Genomic DNA, 22,914 nt, shown 5'->3' on the forward strand with positions numbered 1-22,914 from the left:
TCGGCCAATTCTCATAATAAGGAGTTAATTGGGAATTGATTGGCACCTGTGGCTGTATTAAAGTGCCTGCCTTTAGAACCACTGTCTTGCCCTTGATACCATGGGAAAATCCAAGCAACTCAGCCAAGACCTCAGACAAAAGAATTGTGGACCTCCACAAGTCCGGTTCGTCCTTAGGAGCAATTTCCACACAACTGAAAGTACCACGAGCATCTGTACAAATTATTGTATGTAAATGTAAAGATTTTGGGACCACACAGACACTGCATTGTTCAGGAAGGAGGCACAAATGAACTACCAGGGCTGAGCGCATTTTGGTCCGAAAGGTTCAACTGAACCCCAAGACCACGACAAAGGAACTGGTGAAGGAGTTGGAGGCATCAGGTACCAAAGTATCTTCATCCACCATTAAGAGAATCCTACATCATAATGGCCTAAAAGTCTGTTGTGCAAGGAAGAAGCCCCTACTCCAAGACCAGCATACATAAGCCAGAATGAAGTTTGCTGGTGATCACCAGTACAAAGAGCTAGGACCTAGCCTTTTGTGGGGGTGTTCTCTGGACAGATGAAACAAAATTTGAACTGTTTGGCCATAATGATTAGGGCTATGTATGGAGGAAGAAGGGTGAGGCTTTTAATTTGAAGAACACCATCCCAACTGTGAAGCATGGGAGTGGCAGCATCATGTTGTGGGGGTGTTTTGCTGGAAAAGGGTGTGGTATACTTCAGAAAATAGATGGCAGCATCAGGAAGGAGGATTATCTAGAAATTCTGAAGCAACACCTCAAGAAAGTTAAAAGTTGGTAGTAACTAGGTCTTCCAGCAGGACTATGATCCTAAGCATACCTCCAAAGTTGTAATAAAATGGCTTAAAGATAACAAAGTGAAAGTATTGGAGTGGTCATCACAAAGCCCTGACCTGAATCCCATAGAAAATTTATGGACTGAACTGAAAAAGCGTGTCCGAGCAGGGAGGCCTACAAACCTGACTGAGTTACACCAGTTCTATCAGGAGGAATTGGCAGAAATTCCGGCAAAGTATTTTGAGAAGCTTGTGGAAGGGTACCCCAAGCGTTTGATTCAAGTTAAGCAATTAAAAGGCAATGCCACCAAATACTAAGAAAGTGTATGTAAACGTTTGACCCACTGAAAATCTGATATAGTACATAAAATCTGAAATAAATCTGTTTCTTAGCTATTTTTTTTTAAATGACCTCCTATTGAAATAAAGTAGATACACTTATTGACTTTACACGGGAAATGTATGGTAACATGAAATGTGTGGAGTTGTGAAAAATTGAGTTTGAATGTCTTTAACCTAGGTGTATGTAAACTTTTGGCCTCAACTGTAAATGTGTATGTGCACATGCCTATGTGAGACAGGAAGTGAAAATGTTGGTGCTTGTGTTAGTGTGTATATGTGTTTAATGTGTGCCTGTGTGTGAATACATTGTTAATGCCTGTCTCCTCTTCCCTCCGCAGCCACTAAGGGTTTTGTGTACACCTCCTTCCTGAAGCCATACAACCCCCGAAGGAGCCAATCAGATGTTTCCATAGGAAGCCACTCCTCCAACGAGTCAGGATACGGAGGCTCCTCCCCCGTCTTTTCCCGACAGAACAGCAACAGCACCTTGACCTTCAACCAGGAGACAGCAGCTGTGAGCTTCTCCGCGGCCCCTCCCCCAAGCGGCTCCACCCCCCCGGACCCCGTCCCCTGCCGAAAGAGCAATCGCAGGGACGCCCCGTCACCCAGCGGCACCTATCAGAAAAACACATCTGACTCCTCCCACCGGAGCCAGGCCAATCACAGGGACCAGCCCGACTCCTCCCACCGGCATCCCGCCAGAGAGCCCTCGGAATCCTTCCATGCAAATCCCGCCAATCACAGGGACCTTTCAGACTCCTCGGAGACAAACTCCCTTTCCTCCCTGAGGCACGGCCAGCAGTACGGGTCCGTTCAGCGGCGCAATGGCGACTGTAACCCGCAGAGAGGGGTAGCTCCTCCCCACGAGGAGCTCTCTGATCCCGAGCTGCAGCCTGAACCTGACGGGCACCAGGTACGGCACCCACGGCTGGCGCTAGAGGCGCTGGAACAGACACGCTGTTCCACAGGGGAAATTCCAGGGGCGGGGCCGGCCTTGCTTGTGCCGTATGGCCGGGGATGGCTGGCTGCACTGATACTGATACTGATATTGATATTGATATTGCACTGATACTCATACTGATATTGATATTGATATTGCAGCCAATATCTTTATCACCTAAAGCTGTTGAAAAGTTCTTCTACTGTTTTTTGCCCTGAAACTCACTAAAACTATTATCATTTGACTATTTGCTTCAAATTTGAACTTGTCATTTTCCACAGAAGGTGTAGATTTAGGGACCAAGTTTCCGTGCTTTCTCCCATTGAGATTTATTCAGTCTTTAATTTAACCACTTAGTTGATCTGGCTGATTAATAGCTCTGGGATGTGGATATAGGATATGTATATTCCTAATGGCCTCTACATCTATTTTTACATAAAATGGGTTAAGAGGGTAAATCCCTCAGTATCCATCAACAGACATTAGAAGTGTCTGAGGAAGAACAATTAGCAGCTTCTTAGAATTCAGTTTTTGGGGTGTGGGGGGGCTAAGATGGAGTTTGAGCATCACTGCAGTAAGATGTTCCAAGCTTGCGTTACAACTGGGAAGCAAAGATAATATGTAGATAATGCAAAGATAACAGTGTAATAATTATATTTATAATTAATATATATATATATGTTTGATTATGTTTCTCCAGATTTACTACGCCATCTACCCATTCAGTGCCCGCTGCGTCAACGAGCTGAGCATCGCGGCCCACGAGCGCGTGCGGATCCTGGAGTTCCACGACCTGAACGGCAACCAGGAGTGGTGGCTGGGCGAGGCGGGCGGTCGCCGCGGTTACGTTCCCTCCAACTACATCCGCAAGTCTGAGTACACCTGAGCGCAGGGAGAGGGGGGCCGACCGACAGGGTCAGACTGCAAAATGAGCCGCGGGATTGGGCTGGTGGCCCCGGGAGGCGGAGCCAGCGGGACAAAAGGGTGCCTTATTTGTGCAGAGCGTCTGCCGTGAGCTGGACTGAATTTCTGTGGGAACTTTTCAGTGCTGCTGATATGCTACACACAGATACATAGAGAAGCATACCCATATATATATATATTATATATATATGATTATATTTATAGGTCTTCCATTCTTTTTATTTCTGGAGTTTCCATAAATGGAACTTTGGCTCGTCGCCGGAAGACTACAGATGAATTGGGTTTTGTGCCGTGGGAACAGGAGGGGTTTTGGTTTTTGTTTTGTTTCTTCCTCCCCTCATGAATCTGCAATATGAACATCAGTGGTTCTTCCAAAATGTCCTTAAGGAGATCACATTCATGTCCGAGTGCGCAGTTCACCCACCTGAGCAGTGAGGATGGCACGAGCGAGGTATGGCTGCGACGCGAGACGCTTGACTGGCCGTGGCTGCAACAGCGCCGCCCTGTGGGATGGGAGGACGAGTTGCTGGCATTAAAACTGAGCCAGAAACGGTTTGGCATCGGGGACATTGTGCTGTGCACTTTTGGCCATTCTATTAAACCCAGGAAAAGAATTTGGTTGGATGTATAAGCATCAAACATGCACCACTAAACGTCTTAAAGCACTATGTACTTCAGCTACAAGTAAGTGATAAAGTAACCTTTTCTGAAATTAAATACGGAGTGGAATTTTAATGGAGTATTTCAGTGGATTTATTTTCTTTTCCGTTCTCTGCGTATGCTTCTGATACAGGCTATTGTGCACTTACGAGGCAATAGCGTTAGGTTGTGCTCAGGACATCCAGCTCTTTCCCTGGTTTTTAAAAATTTTCATTGCTTTTTTTAACCCCCAGAGAACTTAATCATGAGACTGGGCTCTCTATTCTGTGTGCACATTAAATGGCAGTGTTGTGGCATGAAGTATTAATCATGTTAGCGAAGAACACTACCTGCTGGTGTCCCTCAGTCGGCTAACGCCTCCCCTTACAGTCCTATTGCTGCTTGCAGCTCCTCTTTGGGGTAAGGGCGGATGTGTTTCCTTTCCTCTTCCCAAAATAGCAGAAAAACTGTGTAAGGTGGCACTGTATACGTTTAGAAAAGAGAGACGATGCCTAGAGTGCTGTGGTTGAAGTATTTAGTTGCTGGATTGGATCAGGAGTCAGATCAAAGACTGTCAGAAACGGACTGTCTGTGGAGTGTTTAAATTCATACAGCTCAAGTTGTCTCCAGGCAGCTGTTCCCGCCGGGCTTGCTTTTAGTTGACGTTAACCTCAGAGCAGAATCATGTCATCACCGGCTGAGCGTGCTCTCAAGCCAAAATGTCAAACGAAAATGAACAAAGGACACTGCTGAACAGAGCTGGACCAAGACCAAGAAATCCTGTGAAATACAAAGCGATTTGTATGCCAAAAAAAGGGAAGGAAAATTATTTTGCTCTTTCGCGGAATTGGAGATGGTGTGAGAGCGCTCCCTAGTGGCCACATTCCCTCACTGATCATACCCTTCATTGCCGTTTCGGGAGATGTGTTCACTTCTGTGTCAAGTGATTTTTTTTTCATCTGAATAAAAACAAATCAGTTATTCTGATAAGAGATGCCTTGGAAAAGCCTGTCTTGTGTGTCTGTGTCTCGTATTGTATTTACTCAAACAATAGAATACTGTATCAGAACACTTAATACAGTAAGTTAACACTAAAATTACTTCATTCCTGTAGCTTTTGAACAAGAATTATGAAAAATTAGTGAGTCATTATTACTAGATTACATTACAGGCATTTAGCAGACGCTTATCTCCAGAGCAACTCACACAACCTTTTACACAACATTACATTTCATCCAATTATACAGCTGGATATACACTGAAGCAATGCAGGTTAAGTACCATGCTCAAGGGTACAGCAGTGTCCTACCCGGGAATCTAACCTGTGACCTTTAGGTTGCAAGACCAGTTAGGTGACAGCCCTATTCCATTATATTTCCATTGTGGTCTTGAGTATACCACTTGAACAGATTTACTGACTGCACTTAATTTGTCAGTCTGGTCATTTACAAAAGGTAACATGAATTCAAAACAAAATGCAGCCAGTAAGGGTGATTATGGGGTTTAAGCATTCATCAAGGTTTGGTCTTAAGGGCTATTCCATTTTGATTGGTATGGAAAGATTGTTGTTTTAGGTCTCATGACATTTGAATGTGCAAATTGTTCATTCAAAATTAATTTGTTCAGTGTAGCACAGATTTTGGATGTTCTCTCAGTTTCTGTAAATGTACATCTTGGAATCATCTTGCTAAATTTATAACAACTGTTATGTATGTTTGGGTATTGCCATTTTTATGTAAGTCTACAGAAGGAAAAATGAACTGAATGGGGAATTAGGTGCCAAAGTTCAAATTCAGCAGAGCCTCAGAATGGCGCTGAATATTTGTTGAAGCAGTTCAGGATAAGTACTTTGCATAAGAGTACAACACCTGTGCCCTACTTGGGAATCAAGGCTACGGCCTCTAGGTTACAAGCTCAGTTCCACCACTGCTGTGCTACATCGCTTCCCCAAACCTTTGCGCTTTTCTTACACAGAAATTGGTTTTGGACAGTGTACTCAACCGTCAGTTTAACTAAGAAATAATATAATAATAATAATAATAATAATAATAATAAAACAAAACAAAAATAGACAAAAAAACGAGTAGGGTTCTACACTAATAAGTGGCCACCAGATCTGTTTTTAAACAATGATTTATAAAAATTTGGGATAGGTCAGAGCAGAAGGGTCCACTTTGAGGTCCCGGAGGTGACTGCCTACCTTATATTTTTCTCCATTTGAAGGACACAGTCACAATGTGGTGCTGTGTGAAATGCCCTTTCCAAATAGGAAATAAGGAGCGCTGGCGCGGGAGCATGCCAATTTAAGAATAAAGTGCACCAGAGGAGCTCCCCAACATGAAATGAGCCACCTCCTGCATTCTTCAGGGAATGTCCTCTACAATGGACCATGGCTTTCCTAGATCTGAAGTGGAGCAGATTAGGGATAACATTGTGTATTTTGTGATACATCAAAACACATGCAAATGGAACAAGTGCCAGCTTTTTAGCTATTGGGAAACTTCTTAGTTTTTGGACCGCTGCAGACTACCCATAATTCTTGTGGTGGCCAGCCTACAATTTCCATTGAGTTCACTTGCCTGATAGAATGTTGGTCTAATTAGATATACTGTATGATGTAGACAAAACACAAATGTCAGGTTTGTAATATATGTTCATGTTTCTAAAATGTGAGACAACTGCTTTAAAGATACTGAGCATGACAGAATGATATTCCCTGGTTTCTGTGAATAGTAATGATATTATGCATTACATCTAAGAATATGAAGAGTATGTATTGTACAATAAGACAGATTAAGCAGCCTACTGATTCCATTCAGTTTGCCTAATTCTGTAGAAATGACATTAGAACACAAAGTTTTTTATTTAACGAGTCCACACTTGTAGGAAATCTGTCTTATTAAGGCCACCCTACAATTCCTTTGAATGGGTTCACTGAACAATGACTTCAACAAATGTTGGTCTGATTGGGCACTTGATGTCCACAATTCTCTAAAAGATTTGAGCCAATCTTAACAAATATGTCAAGTCTGTAAATGTACTTTCATTATATATATTCCTGCATTCATCTATATAGGCCCACTGCAAGGAAGTATAAAATCTGTTCTAATTAAATTAATAATGTATGACTACATGACTTCAAACATGGTTGTTTTCTAATCATCTAATCTTGCTGAGGATCCAGATTTCAACAGTAAAAGTAGTGTAATAAATATATTAAATGGAAACTTCATTACTATTTTATTTTATTTTACTATCCCTACTTTTTTCTTTCTTTTTTTTTTTTTTTGTTTGCAAGTCATGATACATTTATCATGTTTCCTGATCTGATAGTATAAGGTTCCATTGGTGTTTCACAATCTTACTACCATTTTTCAATAAACAGAGCAGTAGTAGCACTTTCAACCCAGTGTTTCACTTAAATTGATGGCGCCTTTGTTGCTACTACTTTAGGGCTTTCAAAACACTTTATTTTAAAAATATATCGTGAGGTTTGGGTCAAAGTCTACAGTGGGAGCAAACAATGAGACCTGGCAAATATGACCAATGAACTATTTATCTTGAGTGGCAGTCTAAATCAACTCAAATAATTGCCAAAGTTTGTCTTTATAGTGGACCACCCACATTTGACCATGTTTAACCTATTGTATGCATTGTTAGACTAAGACTGTTATCCATGTTATAAAATGTATCTAATGAATGAGAGATAAATGTGTCCTTCTGAAAAACATAATTTTAGCAGTTAAAAATAAATTTTTTAAAAAGTGGTCATAATAAGCAATATATGCAGCTCAAAACTGCGGTGAATATTGCATGCGCATCGCCTTTCACCCAACCCGTGACACCTAAATGTATCCAAAGTCCATTGACCTGCGTGGGGTTTGAGAGTGAAAAAAAAGTATCACAGTGATTGGACGAATCATGGATGAGACTTGTGAAAATCGATGAATGGAGCAAATGTTTGACATCGATAAAGTTCAGAAAAGATTAGTGTTAACGGGGAAGTGGTGCGGATTCACGAAAAGCTCCTACCAACGGAACAGGCAAAATGGTTGTAAGGTTGACGCTTTTATTGTGTCTGTGTGCAAGCTTCACGCTAAATTCTGCGGTAAGTTCCATGCATGTCTATAGGCCTATTGACACCCTTTTATTAATTCATACGTGTATTGCATATTTATTATGCATATTTAATTTCATGAAAGTATTGTATGCTAAAGAGGGTAATAAGGGTTAACTTGGACATACTATATTTTTTGCTTTGGTGAAAGGATACAAGTTATGAAATTGTATCATTTGGAAGAAATAACGTGCTTTTGTGGTTGAATAAATCAAATGGGCTCCCTACACTATGCAACACATAAAAAAGGCACTTCACTCATGAAGAATAATTTCAATTTCCCCTGCAGGCAGTACTGAGTGGAATTCTTGATTTGGTGAATGGTATGTAACTCCAGCCTTTTCAAAATTCTTTCAAGCTATAGTCTGCCTTAATGTATGTAAAGGTTTTCTTTAAATAACTGGCTTGTTAAATATGTAAAAATCCAATTTGTCTGCCAAAACAGGATCTGAGTCCACAAATATGTGGAGTATGAGTTTTTTGTTTATTTCTTGCATTGTTTTTGTATTTATTTATTTATTTAGGATCTCCATTAGCAATACACAGTGTGCAGATAATCTTCCTGGGGTTCGAACAATGCTGTGTAGTTTTTGTTTGCATTTAATTGTGTCGTGCCTGACATGTCTTGGTATGCGATACATGAACTGTCAAACACGAGAAAAGTCAATTTATTGTCCACAGTTTAGGCATTTACCAACAAAAAACAGAGTTCCAGCATACCACTAGAAAAAACTCACAATCCCACATTAACTGATTCATTTAATAGGCATGTAAGAAATTGTGAGGATGTGAAAAAAGATTATAATGACTGAGATGGAACCGCCCATTGTATTATTTAAAAAAAACAGAAAGAGAGTTTACCAAAAACAGTTCCCATTCTGCTGTAAGAAAGGCATAGTTTCATTTCATCTGTAATTTCCAGACTTTCTCAGATGAACGTGAACATAATGTGGTGTATGTCTGGATGTATCAGTACTTTTTTCAATTTTCATATTTATTGTTTCACTACTTTATTCAGAACACTCTCCTCCCTCACAGACTCTCCAACACAAAACCCAAGAGTCGCTGGAGATGAAAACTTTGACTGGCTGTATGGGTTTTTGGATGCAACCGGTAAGACACAACAGCATGACAGGAATTATGGGACAATGCAAAACAGGCCTGTTTTAAAACACTTAAATGTTTTAAAGCTCCAAAATGGTGGCAACTAGGCTGATGTCAATTCAGGGACCTTGAAACACTTAATATAAAGTGTTTAAAAACACCTTCTTGATTGAACACCTTTTACCCTGTCAGAAAGTATGGCCATTAGAGTGAACATATGAGTGTGTAAAATGTTTCAATATTTGGAAATTCATGAGTAATGAATATTTTTATTAGGCGTGTTTCACGGGGCGATTTAATTGTTCATATTACCAAGGATCCAGTTATTAAAAACAGAAAATTATTAAAATAATTATTACTCATGAATATACACATTATTGAACATTTTACTTTATAGGCTGTATCTATATTGTAATTTAGGCTTATAATGTTAACACTTCTTTGACATATCTCTTCATTTCTCTGCAGAACTTGATGATCAGTTACTAAGACTAATATATGTGTTCTTTACACATTTTCCTAGTATTGTTGTCTCTGTAATATTATTAGTATTTTGCCTTGTCAGCCCATTTATTAAGTCACTGTGGATACATGTGCCTGTACAATGTAAAACCAGAAAGGTATTCACATGCATGTGAGTTTTTTGCAGAGTCAAAAAAAAATTTCTTCAGGTCACTGGTTAGTTACTGTCAGAGATGTTTTTGATTACCTGTCGCACCTTTAATGTGTGGTGTTCTACATAAAAGCCTGTCACACCAATGCATTCACTGTTATATGTAGCTTTTAGTTGTTCTAGTGTTTTAGCTGTTGTCCTGCCCTCTGTATGTCTATGTCCATCTCCTTATTTGTACTGTATGTAAAGTTCTTCATGGAAAAATGTGGAAGCCCCATGCTCTGCTGTTGTCTTCCAGGAAAGTGTGATCCAAACCCATGCCTAAACAATGGGAGGTGTGAAGCTCATGGGGGCACCTTTAAATGCATCTGCCCCGTGCCCTTCAAGGGCAAGAGATGTCATACAGGTATTGTGGTGTTTCCCAGTTATTATAATTCCCTTACTCCCTGCTCCCCCCCCCCCCCCCCCCCCCCCAAAAAAAATGAACTAACATTTTTCTCTCCTTTGTTTGTCTGTTCAGTTCATGACTTTTGCAAGAACGCCAAGTGTGGGCACGGCGAATGCGTCATCACCACAAAGCCTCCTTTCTTCGAGTGCAAATGCACACCACCTTTCCAACCTCCCACGTGCATAAGGGGTGCGTAGCTTCTGCCTTCTAAAATGAAACATGAATAATGAACGGAAGAATGTGGATGGAAATACATTTAGTTTATTCTGACAGCAGTTTTCTTGCGCAACTCCCAACTGAAGATATGGTATTTCTTTATTGTCCAGTGTTGCACATAACGTGTGTAAAATCCAACTTTTTTATTTTTAATATAATTTTATAGAAGTACTAGTATTAGTAGGAGGTTTTACTGTAATATATCTGCAGGGGTCTATGTATGCCATTGGAACAGGTAATTGAAAGGGGCTGGTTTAATGTATTATACTGTTTAATAGAGAGTGATGTTTCATGTATTATTACTGTCCAATAGAGGTTGATGTTTCCTGTATTATATTGTCCAGTAGAGGTTGATGTTTCATGTATTATACTCTCCAATAGAGGGCGATGTTTCAAATATTATACTTTCCAATAGAGGGCGATGTTTCATGTATTGTACTGTCCAATAGAGGGCAATGTGTCATGTATTGTACTGTCCAAAAGAGGGCAATGTTTCATGTATTGTACTGTCCAATTGAGGGCAATGTTTCATGTATTATACTGTCCAATAGAGGGCGATGTTTCATGTATTATACTGTATAACAGAGGGTGATATTGTCCTAATGAAAGGGTTGATCCACAGTTTACAGGGCTGACAACTAAAACTAAGGTAATTGGTTGGGGAAAAAAATCAGCATGCAGATGGATCCCTTGCATATGTGTGCACATGTGCCTAATGTATTTCTGTGTTTTCTTCCCCCCAGCTGTACCCTGCAACCCCAACCCCTGTCTGAATGGTGGGACCTGCATTCCAGGACTGACTCGAACCACCGTACAATGCGATTGTCCTGCTGGCTACACTGGAAAGTTCTGCCAAGTAGGTAAGTGACATTAAACCGATTTGACATGTTTCAATTGGGCCCATACAATACTTTAGTTTACCAAAATTCATCATCTGTTAATTCCAACTCCACTCCAGCCCTTGAGGAAATATTAATGTTTGTTGTTTATCAGCTGGGACTAATCTTTTTTAAATGGATGTTTGGAGGTGTGGCCCCCTGAAGTTCTGGGTTCCAGTGTAGTCATTTTCCTGGCAGTCTGGAATGGAATCCTGACCGTGTCAGTGCCCACTGTAGGCTATAGCCCACAGGGCAAAAAATTGGCTACTGCATTCTCACCTCACTGGTATGTATAGGAGAACTGACAACCAGTCAATTGAGACTGTGGGAAATCAGAGAGGTTTTAAGGTGAAGATGGGAGAAAGGAGAGAGGGTTACAGGTGGGGATGGTGCAGAGACCTGGACTACCTACAGTAGGCATATAAGAGCCCTGGAGTCCTACCACCAGAGATGCCTGCGAAAAATCTTGCGTATCAGCTGGAAAGAGAAGTGCATTAACATCAGTGTTCTTGAGGAATCAAACATCGACAGCATTGCCACCACCGTCATTAAACATCAGCTGTGATGGACAGGCCATGTAATTCGAGTGCCTGGAAAAACGCCTCCCACAACAGGTCCTCTACTCAGAACTAAATGCTGGCCACCAAGGAGGTCAGAAAAAGCGTTTTAAGGACAACATCAGGATCAACCTCAAAAAATTCCACATAAACAGCTCTAACTGTGAAGATCTCGTTCAAAACAGAACCGCATGGTGAAATAGTTTACATGAAGGAGCCACTTTCCAAGAAGACAATCTCCGACAGGCTGCCAGAGTCAAGCAGCAGCAAAGAAAGGAGAGAGTCCCCACCAAAAAGGCTCACCCACATTCAACTTCCAGCACCTCACAGCAATGCCCACACTGCAAGAAAGTTTGTGGTTCCAGAATTGGCCTTTTCAGCCATTTGAAGACCCACAATAAAGACCCCCCTGGAGGACCATCATACTCGACTTAGAGTGATCGCCGATGGTGATGATGATGACAGGTGCCGATGGGGGAGAGCAGAGAGGGTTACAGGTAGAGATGGGGGAAAGCAGACAGGGTTTAAGGTGAAGCTGGGGGAGAGCAGACAGGGTTACAGGTGGAGATGAGGGAGAGCAGAGACGGTTACAGGTGGAGATGGGGGAGAGCAGAGAGTGTTAGAGATGGAGATGGGGGAGAGCAGACAGGATTTAAGGTGAAGCTGGGGGAGAGCAGAGAGGGTTACAGGTGGAGATGAGGGAGAGCAGAGACGGTTACAGGTGGAGATGGGGGAGAGCAGAGAGTGTTACAGGTGGAGATGGAGGAGAGCAGAGAGAGTTAGAGATGGAGATGGGGGAGAGCAGAGAGAGTTAGAGGTGGAGATGGGGGAGAGCAGAGAGAGTTAGAGGTGGAGATGGGGGAGAGCAGAGATGGTTACAGGTGGAGATGGGGGAGAGCAGAGATGGTTACAGGTGGAGATGGAGGAGAGCAGAGACGGTTACATGTGGAGATAGGGGAGAGCAGAGAGAGTTAGAGGTGGAGATGGGGGAGAGCAGAGATGGTTACAAATGGGATACTAAAAGTGCTGTGGTGAGGAATCAAACCCCTGCCCACATTTTGGGATTTAAATATGAGTCTGACAATTAGCCTTTCTTGGGACTGCACAACACAATCTCCCCAGTAGCCCCTCCCTCCTTTTTTTCAAAGCTCCAAGGTAAAATCAGGATCAAATTGATGCCAAAAATTGGGATTATCTTGATACCAATGCAAGGGTAGATTCAGGTCTGCTTTAGAGAAATCATGACCCTTGTCATGACAAGGTTGGGAAGCCCTGGTATAAGGGATGAACAAAAGACTCATTTATTTCATGGAGTGGTATCACTGGTAAAAATGAGCGTGATTTTTCTCCAGGCTCGCCGGACTGTTATGAGGGCAACGGCTTGACGTACAATGGACTGGCCAGTGAGACGGAGGATGGGGAGGACTGCCTTCCCTGGAACTCTCACTCCGTCCTGGAAAGGGCGGCTGACTCCTTCACCGAAAACCAGGAAGATGCAATGCTCGGCGAGCACAACTACTGCCGGTCAGATGCACCTTGATTTTTAGCCTGAACACCTTGTTGTCCTTGGTTCCCTAACAACCCATGCCCTCCCCCCACCCCTCAAAAAAGTGTTACAAAAGTTTTGCATATAGGACTGCTGACTATTATGTGTCATCCTGTAAGACACATATGTAAAGCAGCATCACCCAGGAAAGGAAGAATTTGGTAGGAGGACTATGTTTCATATACATAGCAGCTACCTCATCAGGTCAGTTAGGCTCCCATTGTCTGCTTGCAGAGCTGTACATGAAATCTCCTCCAGCTCATTGTCTGTGTGAGCTCACTGCTGAACTGCAGACCGACAGAAAGTAGGAATTAAGCAGTGTCAATAACTTTTTGGAAGAGGCTCCCCCTGAACTGACAGAGGTGGTTGAATTCATAAGTTTAAGTTAAGGATATAATTGGCCCTTCCATTATTATAATAATTATTATTATTAAGGGTTCAAGGGGTCTGATAATAATAAGCTTGTTTTGTGCTGGTTTATTATTAATCTTCTTCAGAAATGTTTATGTAAATTCCTGTGAGATGGTAAATGGTAGAGACATGAAATTCCGCCCATTAATTGAAAGTTGTGTGCAAGTGCTGCCCAATAAATATGACCCCAATTTGCCTGATGGGGGCACTATAATTAGGGGTTCAAGCCAGAAGGGCTGAAGCAATATTGTTTTTGCTTTTGTGCTGGTTTATTATTAATCTTCTTCAGAAATGTTTGCGCAAATCACCCATGAGATGGTCAATGGTAGAGACATGAAATTCTGCCCATTGATTGGAAGTTGTGTGCAAGTGCTGCCCAAGAACTATGACCCCAATCAGCCTGATAGAGGCACTATAATTAAAGGTCAAAATTTTGAACTTTGAAAAGTCATAACTCCAATTTACACGAAACTTTCTGCAGACATCCATCTATGCTCACTCTACAAATTTTCCTCATGAACCACTAAAGTCCGTGTGACTAGTTTTTCCGCCATTTTGATTTTTCTTTAAAACACATTTTTGACATCTCCTCCTAAACCATAGATCCGATTGCTACCATATTTTCTGTGGATCATTACTGGACCAAGCTTATCAAAAGCTTGTTGATATTTTATTGTGTTTTAAAGATATTGACCAATGAACTTCAAAAGGGCGTGGCTCAGCACATAAATAGACCAAAGTCAACAATCGTTTGGCCAATCATCACAAAACTTGCAGGATATGTCCACATTAGTACCTGAAACATATCCTGAAAGTTTTATTCAAATCGACCACTAGGGGGCCGTGGCATAACACAAATCAGACTATGAATCAAAAATTGCTTGTCCAATCATTACAAAACTCGCAAGATATGTTTCATAACACTGTTGAACCACGTGTGTAGAACTATTTTGAAATCACCCAATAGGGGATGCCACCAGTCTACGGACAAAGGTTGAAGGTCATAACTCCTATGCTGTGAGTCCAATTTACACGAAACTTGCTACAGACATCCATCTATCCTCACTCCACAAATTTGCCTCAAGAACCATTCATTAACTGACTGAATTACTCACTGAGTCAGTTAGTGACATTGCCAGTCATAAAGGTGCTTCACAAAAATTCAAGAATGTAAATTGGAACTGGATTTAGCTCAAATGAGTATATATGAGTATATCCTGGTATTATGTGCCACCTCGAGTGTACCAGTAAAATAAATAACAACTAGAAAGGTTACAATTCCTGAAGGAATTGTGTGGGCTTGCTTCAAATTCCAACTAGCACTGTCCTCAAGCCTCAATGCATTTCAATGAGGGCGCATAGCTCAGAAGAAGCACGAAACCGCCCAGACCTACGGCGCACCGTAGCATTACATATACAGCTGGGGATCAGAAAGTAGCAATTATGTTCCAGGGATTAGTCATATCCTAAAAGTGTTATGAGTAAAACTTAGCTAACTATATAGCTAGCTAGCTATGGCATCTCCTCACCTCCTCCGTGTGTCCATACATCTGTATCGGTAGTTGTAGTGTCCATGTGTCCATACATCTGTATTGGTGGTTGTAGCTGTGTGTCATTAGCTCCTACTCATGCGTGCAGGATAGCATCCGTATGCGGGTTGTAGCTGTGTGTCCGTAGCTCCTACTCACGTGTGCAGGATATCATCTGTACGCACTAACTAGGTTAACTAAAGTAGGCGAAATGCTAACATGTTAGGGTTAGCTAAGGTAAAGTTATGCTTAAAAATTTAAGCATAAAAAGTTATGCTTGTGCCGTTGGAAGTGCATCCTAATAAAAGTCAGTGAGTGAGTGACCACCTGCGCATGCATCCTGCTAAAGCATTCCACTAAATGTCCATGAGTGACCCTCTATGGAGTGACCACAAAAATTGCTCACAAAAAGTTGAATATTTCAAAAAGTTTTGAATATTTCAAAAATATGAATACAAGCAGCAATGTCTGGAACTAACGGTCATTGTGGTGTAAAAAGTTTGAATGTAGTGCAAAAACTGTATGACTAGTTATAGCTAGAAGAATTAGCCAGATAATAAAGTGCAGATAATAAATATGAAAGATATTAAGAGTGGACTTGCCGAAGTAAGCCCACTAATTACAAACAGAAATGTAGCCATTAATTATAAGTGTGTTGAAGGCTCCCTTTTTCCAAACCCAATACCTATCATTAAATAGTTTTCATACAGACACAATCAAACCGTCATTTATTTTTTATTTTGTTCTTGTATGATATAATGACAATTTTTTTTACAGTTCTTATATGACATGATGATGATGGTCCTATGCTACGGTTAGTTTGTTGTGCAATTAAACCTTTTCATTCATTCATTGAGAATGAACATATTGTGTCAAGTCAAATTCCTTGTATGTATAAATGGACTTGACTATTACAATTACTCTGATTCTGATTAATTCATATTGCACTTCGCAGCTTTCACCTTCTAATGGTCCGTGTTGGCTTGAACCCCAGAATCTCCGCTAATTATTATTATACAAAGAAAACTTGTTTATATCATTGAAATCAGGTATGTTTAACAGGGAAGAAAATGACAACAACAAAATAGTTTCTACAGTGGAAAGGACTAATAGGGTCAATTGCAGTGTGCTTAGCTGGAGTTTAAACATCAGATTTAATCCCCTAGACCACAGGACTGCATTACAAACAGAGCAGCAATCTAAATATACGAAATAAGGATTAGCTGTTCCAGTTGTAATGCAGTTCTGTGGTTTAAACTCCGGTTAAGCACACCGCACTTGACCATCTAATAGCATTCTCAGAAATGTGATACCACTGAGGTACCATTAACATGAGGTAAAATCAGCTATAGTACAACAAGTTTATGAATTCCCATTATTTATGTAGAGCCCCCCCATTTATGGGATCTGTAAATCTGATGTGCCGCCACCCCTGACTCTTGATTCCAGACTGCTGGCTTGTGGGTTTGCATGTGAAGTGAAGGCTTTGAATGAGACCCAGCCCTACTCTTCTCTCTAGAAACCCAGATGGAGACGTCAAACCATGGTGTTTTGTTAAAAGAAGGGAGGCCCTGTTTTGGAGCTTCTGCAAAGTGAAACAATGTGCAGGATCAAACAGTGGCAAAGGTAACATAACCAATACAGTACAGCTCTAGTAACATTTGCTTCCACTCTGTCTCTGATGGGATGCTGAGGTATACCAGTCATAGTCAGCCATGAAATAGCCAGAGCTCACATCTTTCTCATTTCAACTACATTACATCCCACAATCACAGTGAGCACCTTTACTTACTGAATCTTTCGGGTGTCTTACGGGAGTCCTTCCGGTCATTTTCAGATTCCTCAGAATATTGGTTGTGTTGGTCACCGGGGTCAATTACTATAAGTGGCAGGATGTAGAATTCGAATGACCAAACATGGTATTTGTTTAACCTAATTAAATCGGATGTTTAAAATGTACATTTCCCTGAATGCTTTACTGAATAAAGAAAAACAATGAATAATAATAATATCTTGCATGTACATGACTGTGCGCCTGCTAAGACCTTTTATATATATGACCATGGACTCATTAAGACTATGCTCACATATTTTAGCAGTGAAGCCGACGCCCGTGACCACAGGCAAATTGCCGGACAGGCCAGGGGAGCCAGCCAAACCAAAACCCTCCTCTTCGACGCCCGTGGAATTCGCCACCTGTGGAAAGCCTCAACCCACCCGCTTTACCGCCAGGATCTACGGCGGCAAAAAGGCTGTCCCTGGGGCCCACCCCTGGCAGGTCTCCCTGCAGGTGCAACCCCAGGGCTTTTCAACGACCTTCAGTCACATATGTGGAGGTACACTAATCCGGCCCTGTTGGGTTCTGACTGCAGCCCACTGTATGTGAGTATACTCTCTTTAACCTACTATGATTACAGCCCACTGTCCATACTATTACCACTGTCAACTACACGAGTATACTCTCCTGACTGTACTGTTACTACAGCCTAATATATATGAGTATACCCACCTGAATGTACTGGTACTACAGTATATATACACTATATATATTATACAGTATATATATATGAGTATACCCTCCTGACTGTACTGTTACCACAGCTCAATATACGTGTAAATATTTGACCGTACTATGCCCACAGCACATTGGAAACTATAAAGTCCTGGCTGCAGCCAAGTATACATGAGCATATAACCGTAATGTGACCACTCCCCACTGTTTGTCAGTGCACTATCCTGACCATACTGTGGTCACAACCCATTAAGAATGCGAGTATGTTCTTGACAATAATGTGAGTACACCATGACAGAGGCCCACGGCACCCAAATGCGTGGTGCTTCTGACTGCACTGTGATCTCAGGCCACCGTGTGTGAATGTGCTGTCCTGACGGCGGTGTGACTATGCTGTACATCAGAAAGGTCTCCTGTTGGTCTGCATGTGTTGCGACTGCAGCTGGCTTCATGCAACCTGCTTAATGTCTTTAGAGCAGCATTAGCTCTGACCGTTTCCACTTTTTAGCACTAATCCTGGAGCACCAATGAGGGTTGTCTTGGGCAAAGTGGACCTATTGAAGGATGATTTGAACACCCAGGTTGTGGAGGTTGAGAAGGCTATAGTTCATGAACACTTCAGAGAAACATCGGTTTCCCTCCACAATGACCTTGGTGAGTCATTCTATTTGGTACTGATTTCTGACATAACTTACCACACACCCTGAGCTATAAATTACCCTGCTCCTGTTCTTTAGAGTCTCAACAGAGAGCAATATTTACTCAAAATTCACTTTTATGGAAGTTGTTTTTTTCTAATCAAGGATATCGGTTATTACAGAGATCCTTTTAAATGTTTTTTCCACATTTTGAAATACTCGATCATGTTCATACTACAGCGGTCATTGCAACCTCCGCTATTAGTTCAGGATTGTGTGGAAAAACATGCGCATTCCTCCAAAGCATGCTGTCAGTCACCACTTCTTATTGCACTGCAATTTGGTTTCACCCAGACACAAGAGGAAGACACTGCATGTGCAGCTCAACGTACAAACCCAAAGCGATCAAAGAGGGGTTCCCTGGTGCGCAATGAGATGCTGTCATTTTGACTGACTGAAACTTCGCAGTTCGCAGAGGACACTAGAATGTCCTGCAATTGTGCATCACCCTACCAAGGTCCACATTCAGCACTAATACAGTCCGGCTTCAATATCGGACTTTTGGGCCTATATATATGATACAATAGAACAGTTCCTTAACAGGATAAGCCACCCAGCAGACCCTGGATATAAGTTATCCCAAATGCAAGTGTCATTTGTTTTTTCATTTTGTTCCTGGCTTTCTCTTATGGTAGCCCTGCTGAAGCTGAAAGCGGTTGGTGGCAAGTGTACCAAGGAATCAATGTTTGTGAAGACAGCATGCCTGGCCACCGAAAAGTTCCCGGACGAAACGGAGTGTACCATCACTGGATGGGGTGCCACGCCAACATGTACGATCAGGCTTAATTTCGCTCTACATCCCATAATCTCCTGTTAATCGCAACAAGCTCACTCCCCTACTGTTTTATAGCGAGCTACTCCAGGCAGCTGCTGGACGCCCAGGTCCTCCTCATCTCCCAGCAGCGCTGCTCAGCCGACTCCGCCTATGGAGGCAGGCTGGACGACAGCATGTTCTGCGCAGGACACATGAAAGGCGGAACGGATGCCTGCCAGGTGTGTACCTGTGCGCTTGTGTGTATGTACCTGGGCACAGGTCTCTGTGTATGTATGTATTGAAGACAGTGTGAACTCTTTCTAGGTCTGCATGTATGTTGGGGGAACTCTCATCACTGATATAGAATAAATGGTTCATCCCTAGGATTTTGGTGGCCCTAAACAATTCTGTGGGATGCGTTGGACGAGGGGGGGGGAGGGGTGCTCTGTTGGATTCTGCCGAGCGGGGGGGTTTCTTGGTAAAATCCTTCTTACATTACATTGTTACGGAATGTTCTGTTGCCATTACATTTTAGATTTAGACCGCTAGTTCCACGATAGGGGATGAATAACGTAATTACGAAAAATACCGTCATTTACTTTAGATAAACATTGGATCGTGTGGCCCCCCCTCGTTGTTGTGTACCCCCCTGGTGGTTGTGGCCCTAAACAACCGCATAGAGCGTTTATGCCATGGGCCGGCCCTGGTTCATATGCTGCCCATTCTTACTGTACAGGTGGATATTTAAATGCCTTTAAATGCCTTGAACATCCAGCCTTCTGGCTGAAGTCTCAGTTCTGTAACCCCCCTTAGAAATCAAACAGACACAAGCCTACTAACATGTCAGAAAGTAGCAAGAAGGGTGCCTTTTTGCATGATTGTCCCACTGTTTTGGGTTTGTTCTTTTATAGATTTTCATCAGTATGAAAGAAAAATTATTTCCTCTGAGGTTACCTAGAATGAGGTCCTTGATTGGTTGATGGTTTTCTCAGAGAGCCTTGAGTGGCTGAGCTCTCACTTTGTCATGAAGTGCTCTTGATTCAATGAAAGACATGAAACCTATACACGGAAGAAACATATGCAAGAATTGCTTCCACAAAATAATACAAATTAGACTAAGAAAGGGTCTGTGGTGTACCTCTAGTTCATGTTGTCACCTTGTTTCCTTTTTCTGTTTCTACAGGGTGACTCTGGGGGACCACTGGTGTGCCAAAAAAATGGGACTCATTTTCTCTATGGGGTGGTCAGCTGGGGAGACAGCTGTGGAAGGGCGAACAAACCAGGCATCTATGCTCGGGTGACCAAATTCAACGACTGGATCAACTCTAAAATACAGGCTTAAACTCGGGAAACTGCGTGTGTGAGTTTCAATTGTATCATGAGCATGTGTCTATGGATATGTATGTGAATGAAACTTCACGTGTGAGCATATGCTTGCTTGTATGTACTTGTGCGCTCATTGTAAAATATAGGCTGTTAACCAGGAGTACATCCTTGCTTTTCCAGCATAGTGGACAGTAAAAACTAGACAGAGAGTACTTTGTAACAGAGTTTTTATTGTTAAAGATCATGGCCTACCCCTACCCTGGCTAATACACAGGTAGATTTTCACAAAGCTGAACCTGTCAGTCATATATTCAGTAACCTCTGTAAAATTTAATTACCTGGGCTTTGACTGTGATGGTCTAAAAATGGACCACTGATCACAAGCTAAAGCCCAGGATCAGACGATGGTCAATGACTAGAGCCGAAAATAAACATGCTACTGAATTAGCCTCAGCATCAAACTCCTCATAATTCTGAGTAAGCCTCAACCTCATTCTGCTCCTCATTCGAAATTTGCCTCAGTCTTGTTCTGTTCTTCACTTACATCAAACATACTTTAACCACAGCATCAACACAAGTTTATAGAATAAACAGTCCCTTCTTTTATCATCAAGCAGTTTCCATCAAATCCACCATCTTCTCTTTAAAGCAAGATATACACTGCTCACGTCAAACATACTTTAAGCATTCATAAACTAAAAATCCGTCCTCTGGTCAGGAGTCATATACATGTTTCATGCCCTGAAAATACTCAACGCTTCTATCACGGCTCTTTTTGGCTGCCATGCAAAGATCATTCATAATGGTACTGATAGATGAATATAAAAATTGATGATTAAAAAAGACATTATTTGACTGTCTGTAGTCAATTAAAATTTTGTAGGCCAGCCCACTGTGATGTGATTGGCAGAGACTCTACACTTGGTTGGCTTGATTGGTGGACTTGGACTTGACAGTGCGAGTGATCTTCTTCCTTTTCACATGCAGGACCTCCATGGCATCAGGATTTACTCCTGGCTGCTCAAATTCCTCTACAGTCTCCACTGTTTGATGTTGTGAATCCTTCAGAGTAGAGAGAGAGAGACAGGGTAGGGAAAAGAGTAAGAGAGGGAGGGAGATAAGGACAGTCAAATGGGGAGAATGACAAAGATTGATCACTGATCAAAACAATGTTGCTACCGCATCCCAGAATACTGGCTTGCTTTAGTTGCGACTTTGCGTTGATATACACAGTTGGCATCCTTCAGTAGAATGTAATTTTCAACGAAACCACCCGAAACAAGATCAGTGAACGTTTGTGAGTAACCGAGTGATCATATTGGGAAAGAGATGTTGCTGTTGAGTTTTTTGAACTGAAATTTTGGGCACTTTGAGCGCCACAAACAATGTGCCAGTCGAGGTGGAGCAGATATCTAGAAAGCTCTTCAAATCTTAGCAAAACTATCTGGATGGATAGAGAGCAATGTAGTTTCATTTTATTTTTTGTGTGAACCACCCCTTTAAAGTTCCAGTACAGTATATATATCATTGTGAAGGTACGCAGTATGAGGCGTGTCTCTCACCAGCATCTGCTGGTACTGGGCGATGGCAGCGTCAGGGTCCAGCCCCTCGGCGTAGCCCAGCTCCGCTGCCCGGCGGGCCATCTCCACCCTGTAGGAGCCCGGGGGCGTCCAGCCCACGCCTCTGATCCAGTTCAGGTCTGATTTGTAGTTCACCTGGAAGCAGAGGCAGAAAGTGAGACCCCGACGGTCGCGAGACCTGAGTGGAAGAGTGTGTCGGCGGAGCAGAGCGCCCCCTAGCGGGGCGGCACTTACATCGCTCTGCAGCTTGTAGGCCTGCTTGGCGTGCTTCAGGTTGAGCTGCTCCGGGTCGCAGGTGTACTGGTGCAGGTGCTGCCGGTAGCTCAGGTTGCTAGCCTGCGCCTGGCTCCTCTTGGCGTGCTGGAAGTCAGGCTGGTCGGTGTGGATCTTGTAATGGGAGCAGGTCTCCTGGAACTGCTTCTTGTACTCGTTGGAGCTCTGAAGCTTGCTCACTGCCAGCGAGTGCTTCATCTTGGGGTCATCCTCGACGGAGCGGAGTCCAATCTGGTGACCTTTGTCCTTCACAAACGCCTCCTTGTACCGGAACTGCGGTCATCACATGCACATTAATTACATTAGACTTTACATTATTTTTAGCAGGCATACTTAAGCAGAGCAAATTACAATGTTTATGAACGTAAGCCCAAAGTTACATAAGCAGCAGTGACACAAACCAGGCTTAAAACACTCCCAGACCAGAGAGAGTTTACAAGTAACATTAATAAATTACTACTGTATGGAGTTCTGCCAACCTATAAATCATGGCACAAAATAAATACATACAATAACAAGAGATACTACAAATACCAAATACAATCAATTACAAATAAGAGTGCAATAAGCACACTATGTACAGGTTCATTACAAATATGTGTGCAATTAGCACATTGTGTACACGCTAATTATGAACAAGTGCACAATGAACATTTTGTTAACTTGTTAATTACAAATGAGTGTGCAGTAAGCTTAAATGACAGG

General features: G+C 42.2%; 3 protein-coding genes across 7 annotated transcripts in view; 2 read left to right on the forward strand and 1 right to left on the reverse strand.

Moving 5' to 3' along the window:
* Window positions 1–4,653, forward strand: part of dnmbp (dynamin binding protein) — a 75,434-nt gene extending 70,781 nt beyond the window's left edge. For 2 of the 3 annotated variants that reach the window (XM_035405095.1, XM_035405096.1), the window contains 2 exons: window positions 1,483–2,057; window positions 2,785–4,653. In XM_035405095.1, the coding sequence (XP_035260986.1) occupies window positions 1,483–2,057; window positions 2,785–2,970 (761 nt within the window). In that variant the 3' untranslated portion in view covers window positions 2,971–4,653. The remainder of the gene's footprint in view (window positions 1–1,482; window positions 2,058–2,784) is intronic. The other variant, XM_035405094.1, reaches the window with a different exon arrangement.
* Window positions 4,654–7,597: 2,944 nt separating this feature from the next.
* Window positions 7,598–20,803, forward strand: habp2 (hyaluronan binding protein 2). The gene is made up of 13 exons (XM_035404305.1): window positions 7,598–7,755; window positions 8,054–8,087; window positions 8,803–8,877; window positions 9,780–9,887; window positions 10,002–10,118; window positions 10,889–11,005; window positions 12,933–13,104; window positions 16,586–16,692; window positions 17,163–17,448; window positions 18,087–18,232; window positions 18,912–19,046; window positions 19,127–19,269; window positions 20,214–20,803. Exons 1-13 carry the CDS (start codon window positions 7,696–7,698, stop codon window positions 20,370–20,372), a joined length of 1,659 nt encoding a protein of 552 aa, XP_035260196.1. The 5' UTR covers window positions 7,598–7,695; the 3' UTR covers window positions 20,373–20,803.
* Window positions 20,567–22,914, reverse strand: part of nrap (nebulin-related anchoring protein) — a 32,468-nt gene continuing 30,120 nt past the window's right edge. For all 3 annotated transcript variants that reach the window (XM_035404304.1, XM_035404303.1, XM_035404302.1), the window contains 3 exons: window positions 22,171–22,482; window positions 21,919–22,071; window positions 20,567–21,418 (listed from right to left, as the gene is read on the reverse strand). In XM_035404304.1, the coding sequence (XP_035260195.1) occupies window positions 21,272–21,418; window positions 21,919–22,071; window positions 22,171–22,482 (612 nt within the window). In that variant the 3' untranslated portion in view covers window positions 20,567–21,271. The remainder of the gene's footprint in view (window positions 21,419–21,918; window positions 22,072–22,170; window positions 22,483–22,914) is intronic.

Source organism: Anguilla anguilla, chromosome 2 (genome assembly GCF_013347855.1).
Source record: "Anguilla anguilla isolate fAngAng1 chromosome 2, fAngAng1.pri, whole genome shotgun sequence".
NCBI lineage: Eukaryota > Metazoa > Chordata > Actinopteri > Anguilliformes > Anguillidae > Anguilla > Anguilla anguilla.

Excerpts from the sequence above, each read along its gene's own strand:
- habp2 (XM_035404305.1), top strand. The coding sequence starts at position 7,696 with ATGGTTGTAAGGTTGACGCTTTTATTGTGTCTGTGTGCAAGCTTCACG. Across the intron at positions 7,756-8,053 it reads GCTTCACGCTAAATTCTGCG|GCAGTACTGAGTGGAATTCT; the intron begins GTAAGTTCCATG and ends TTTCCCCTGCAG. Across the intron at positions 13,105-16,585 it reads GGCGAGCACAACTACTGCCG|AAACCCAGATGGAGACGTCA; the intron begins GTCAGATGCACC and ends TCTTCTCTCTAG.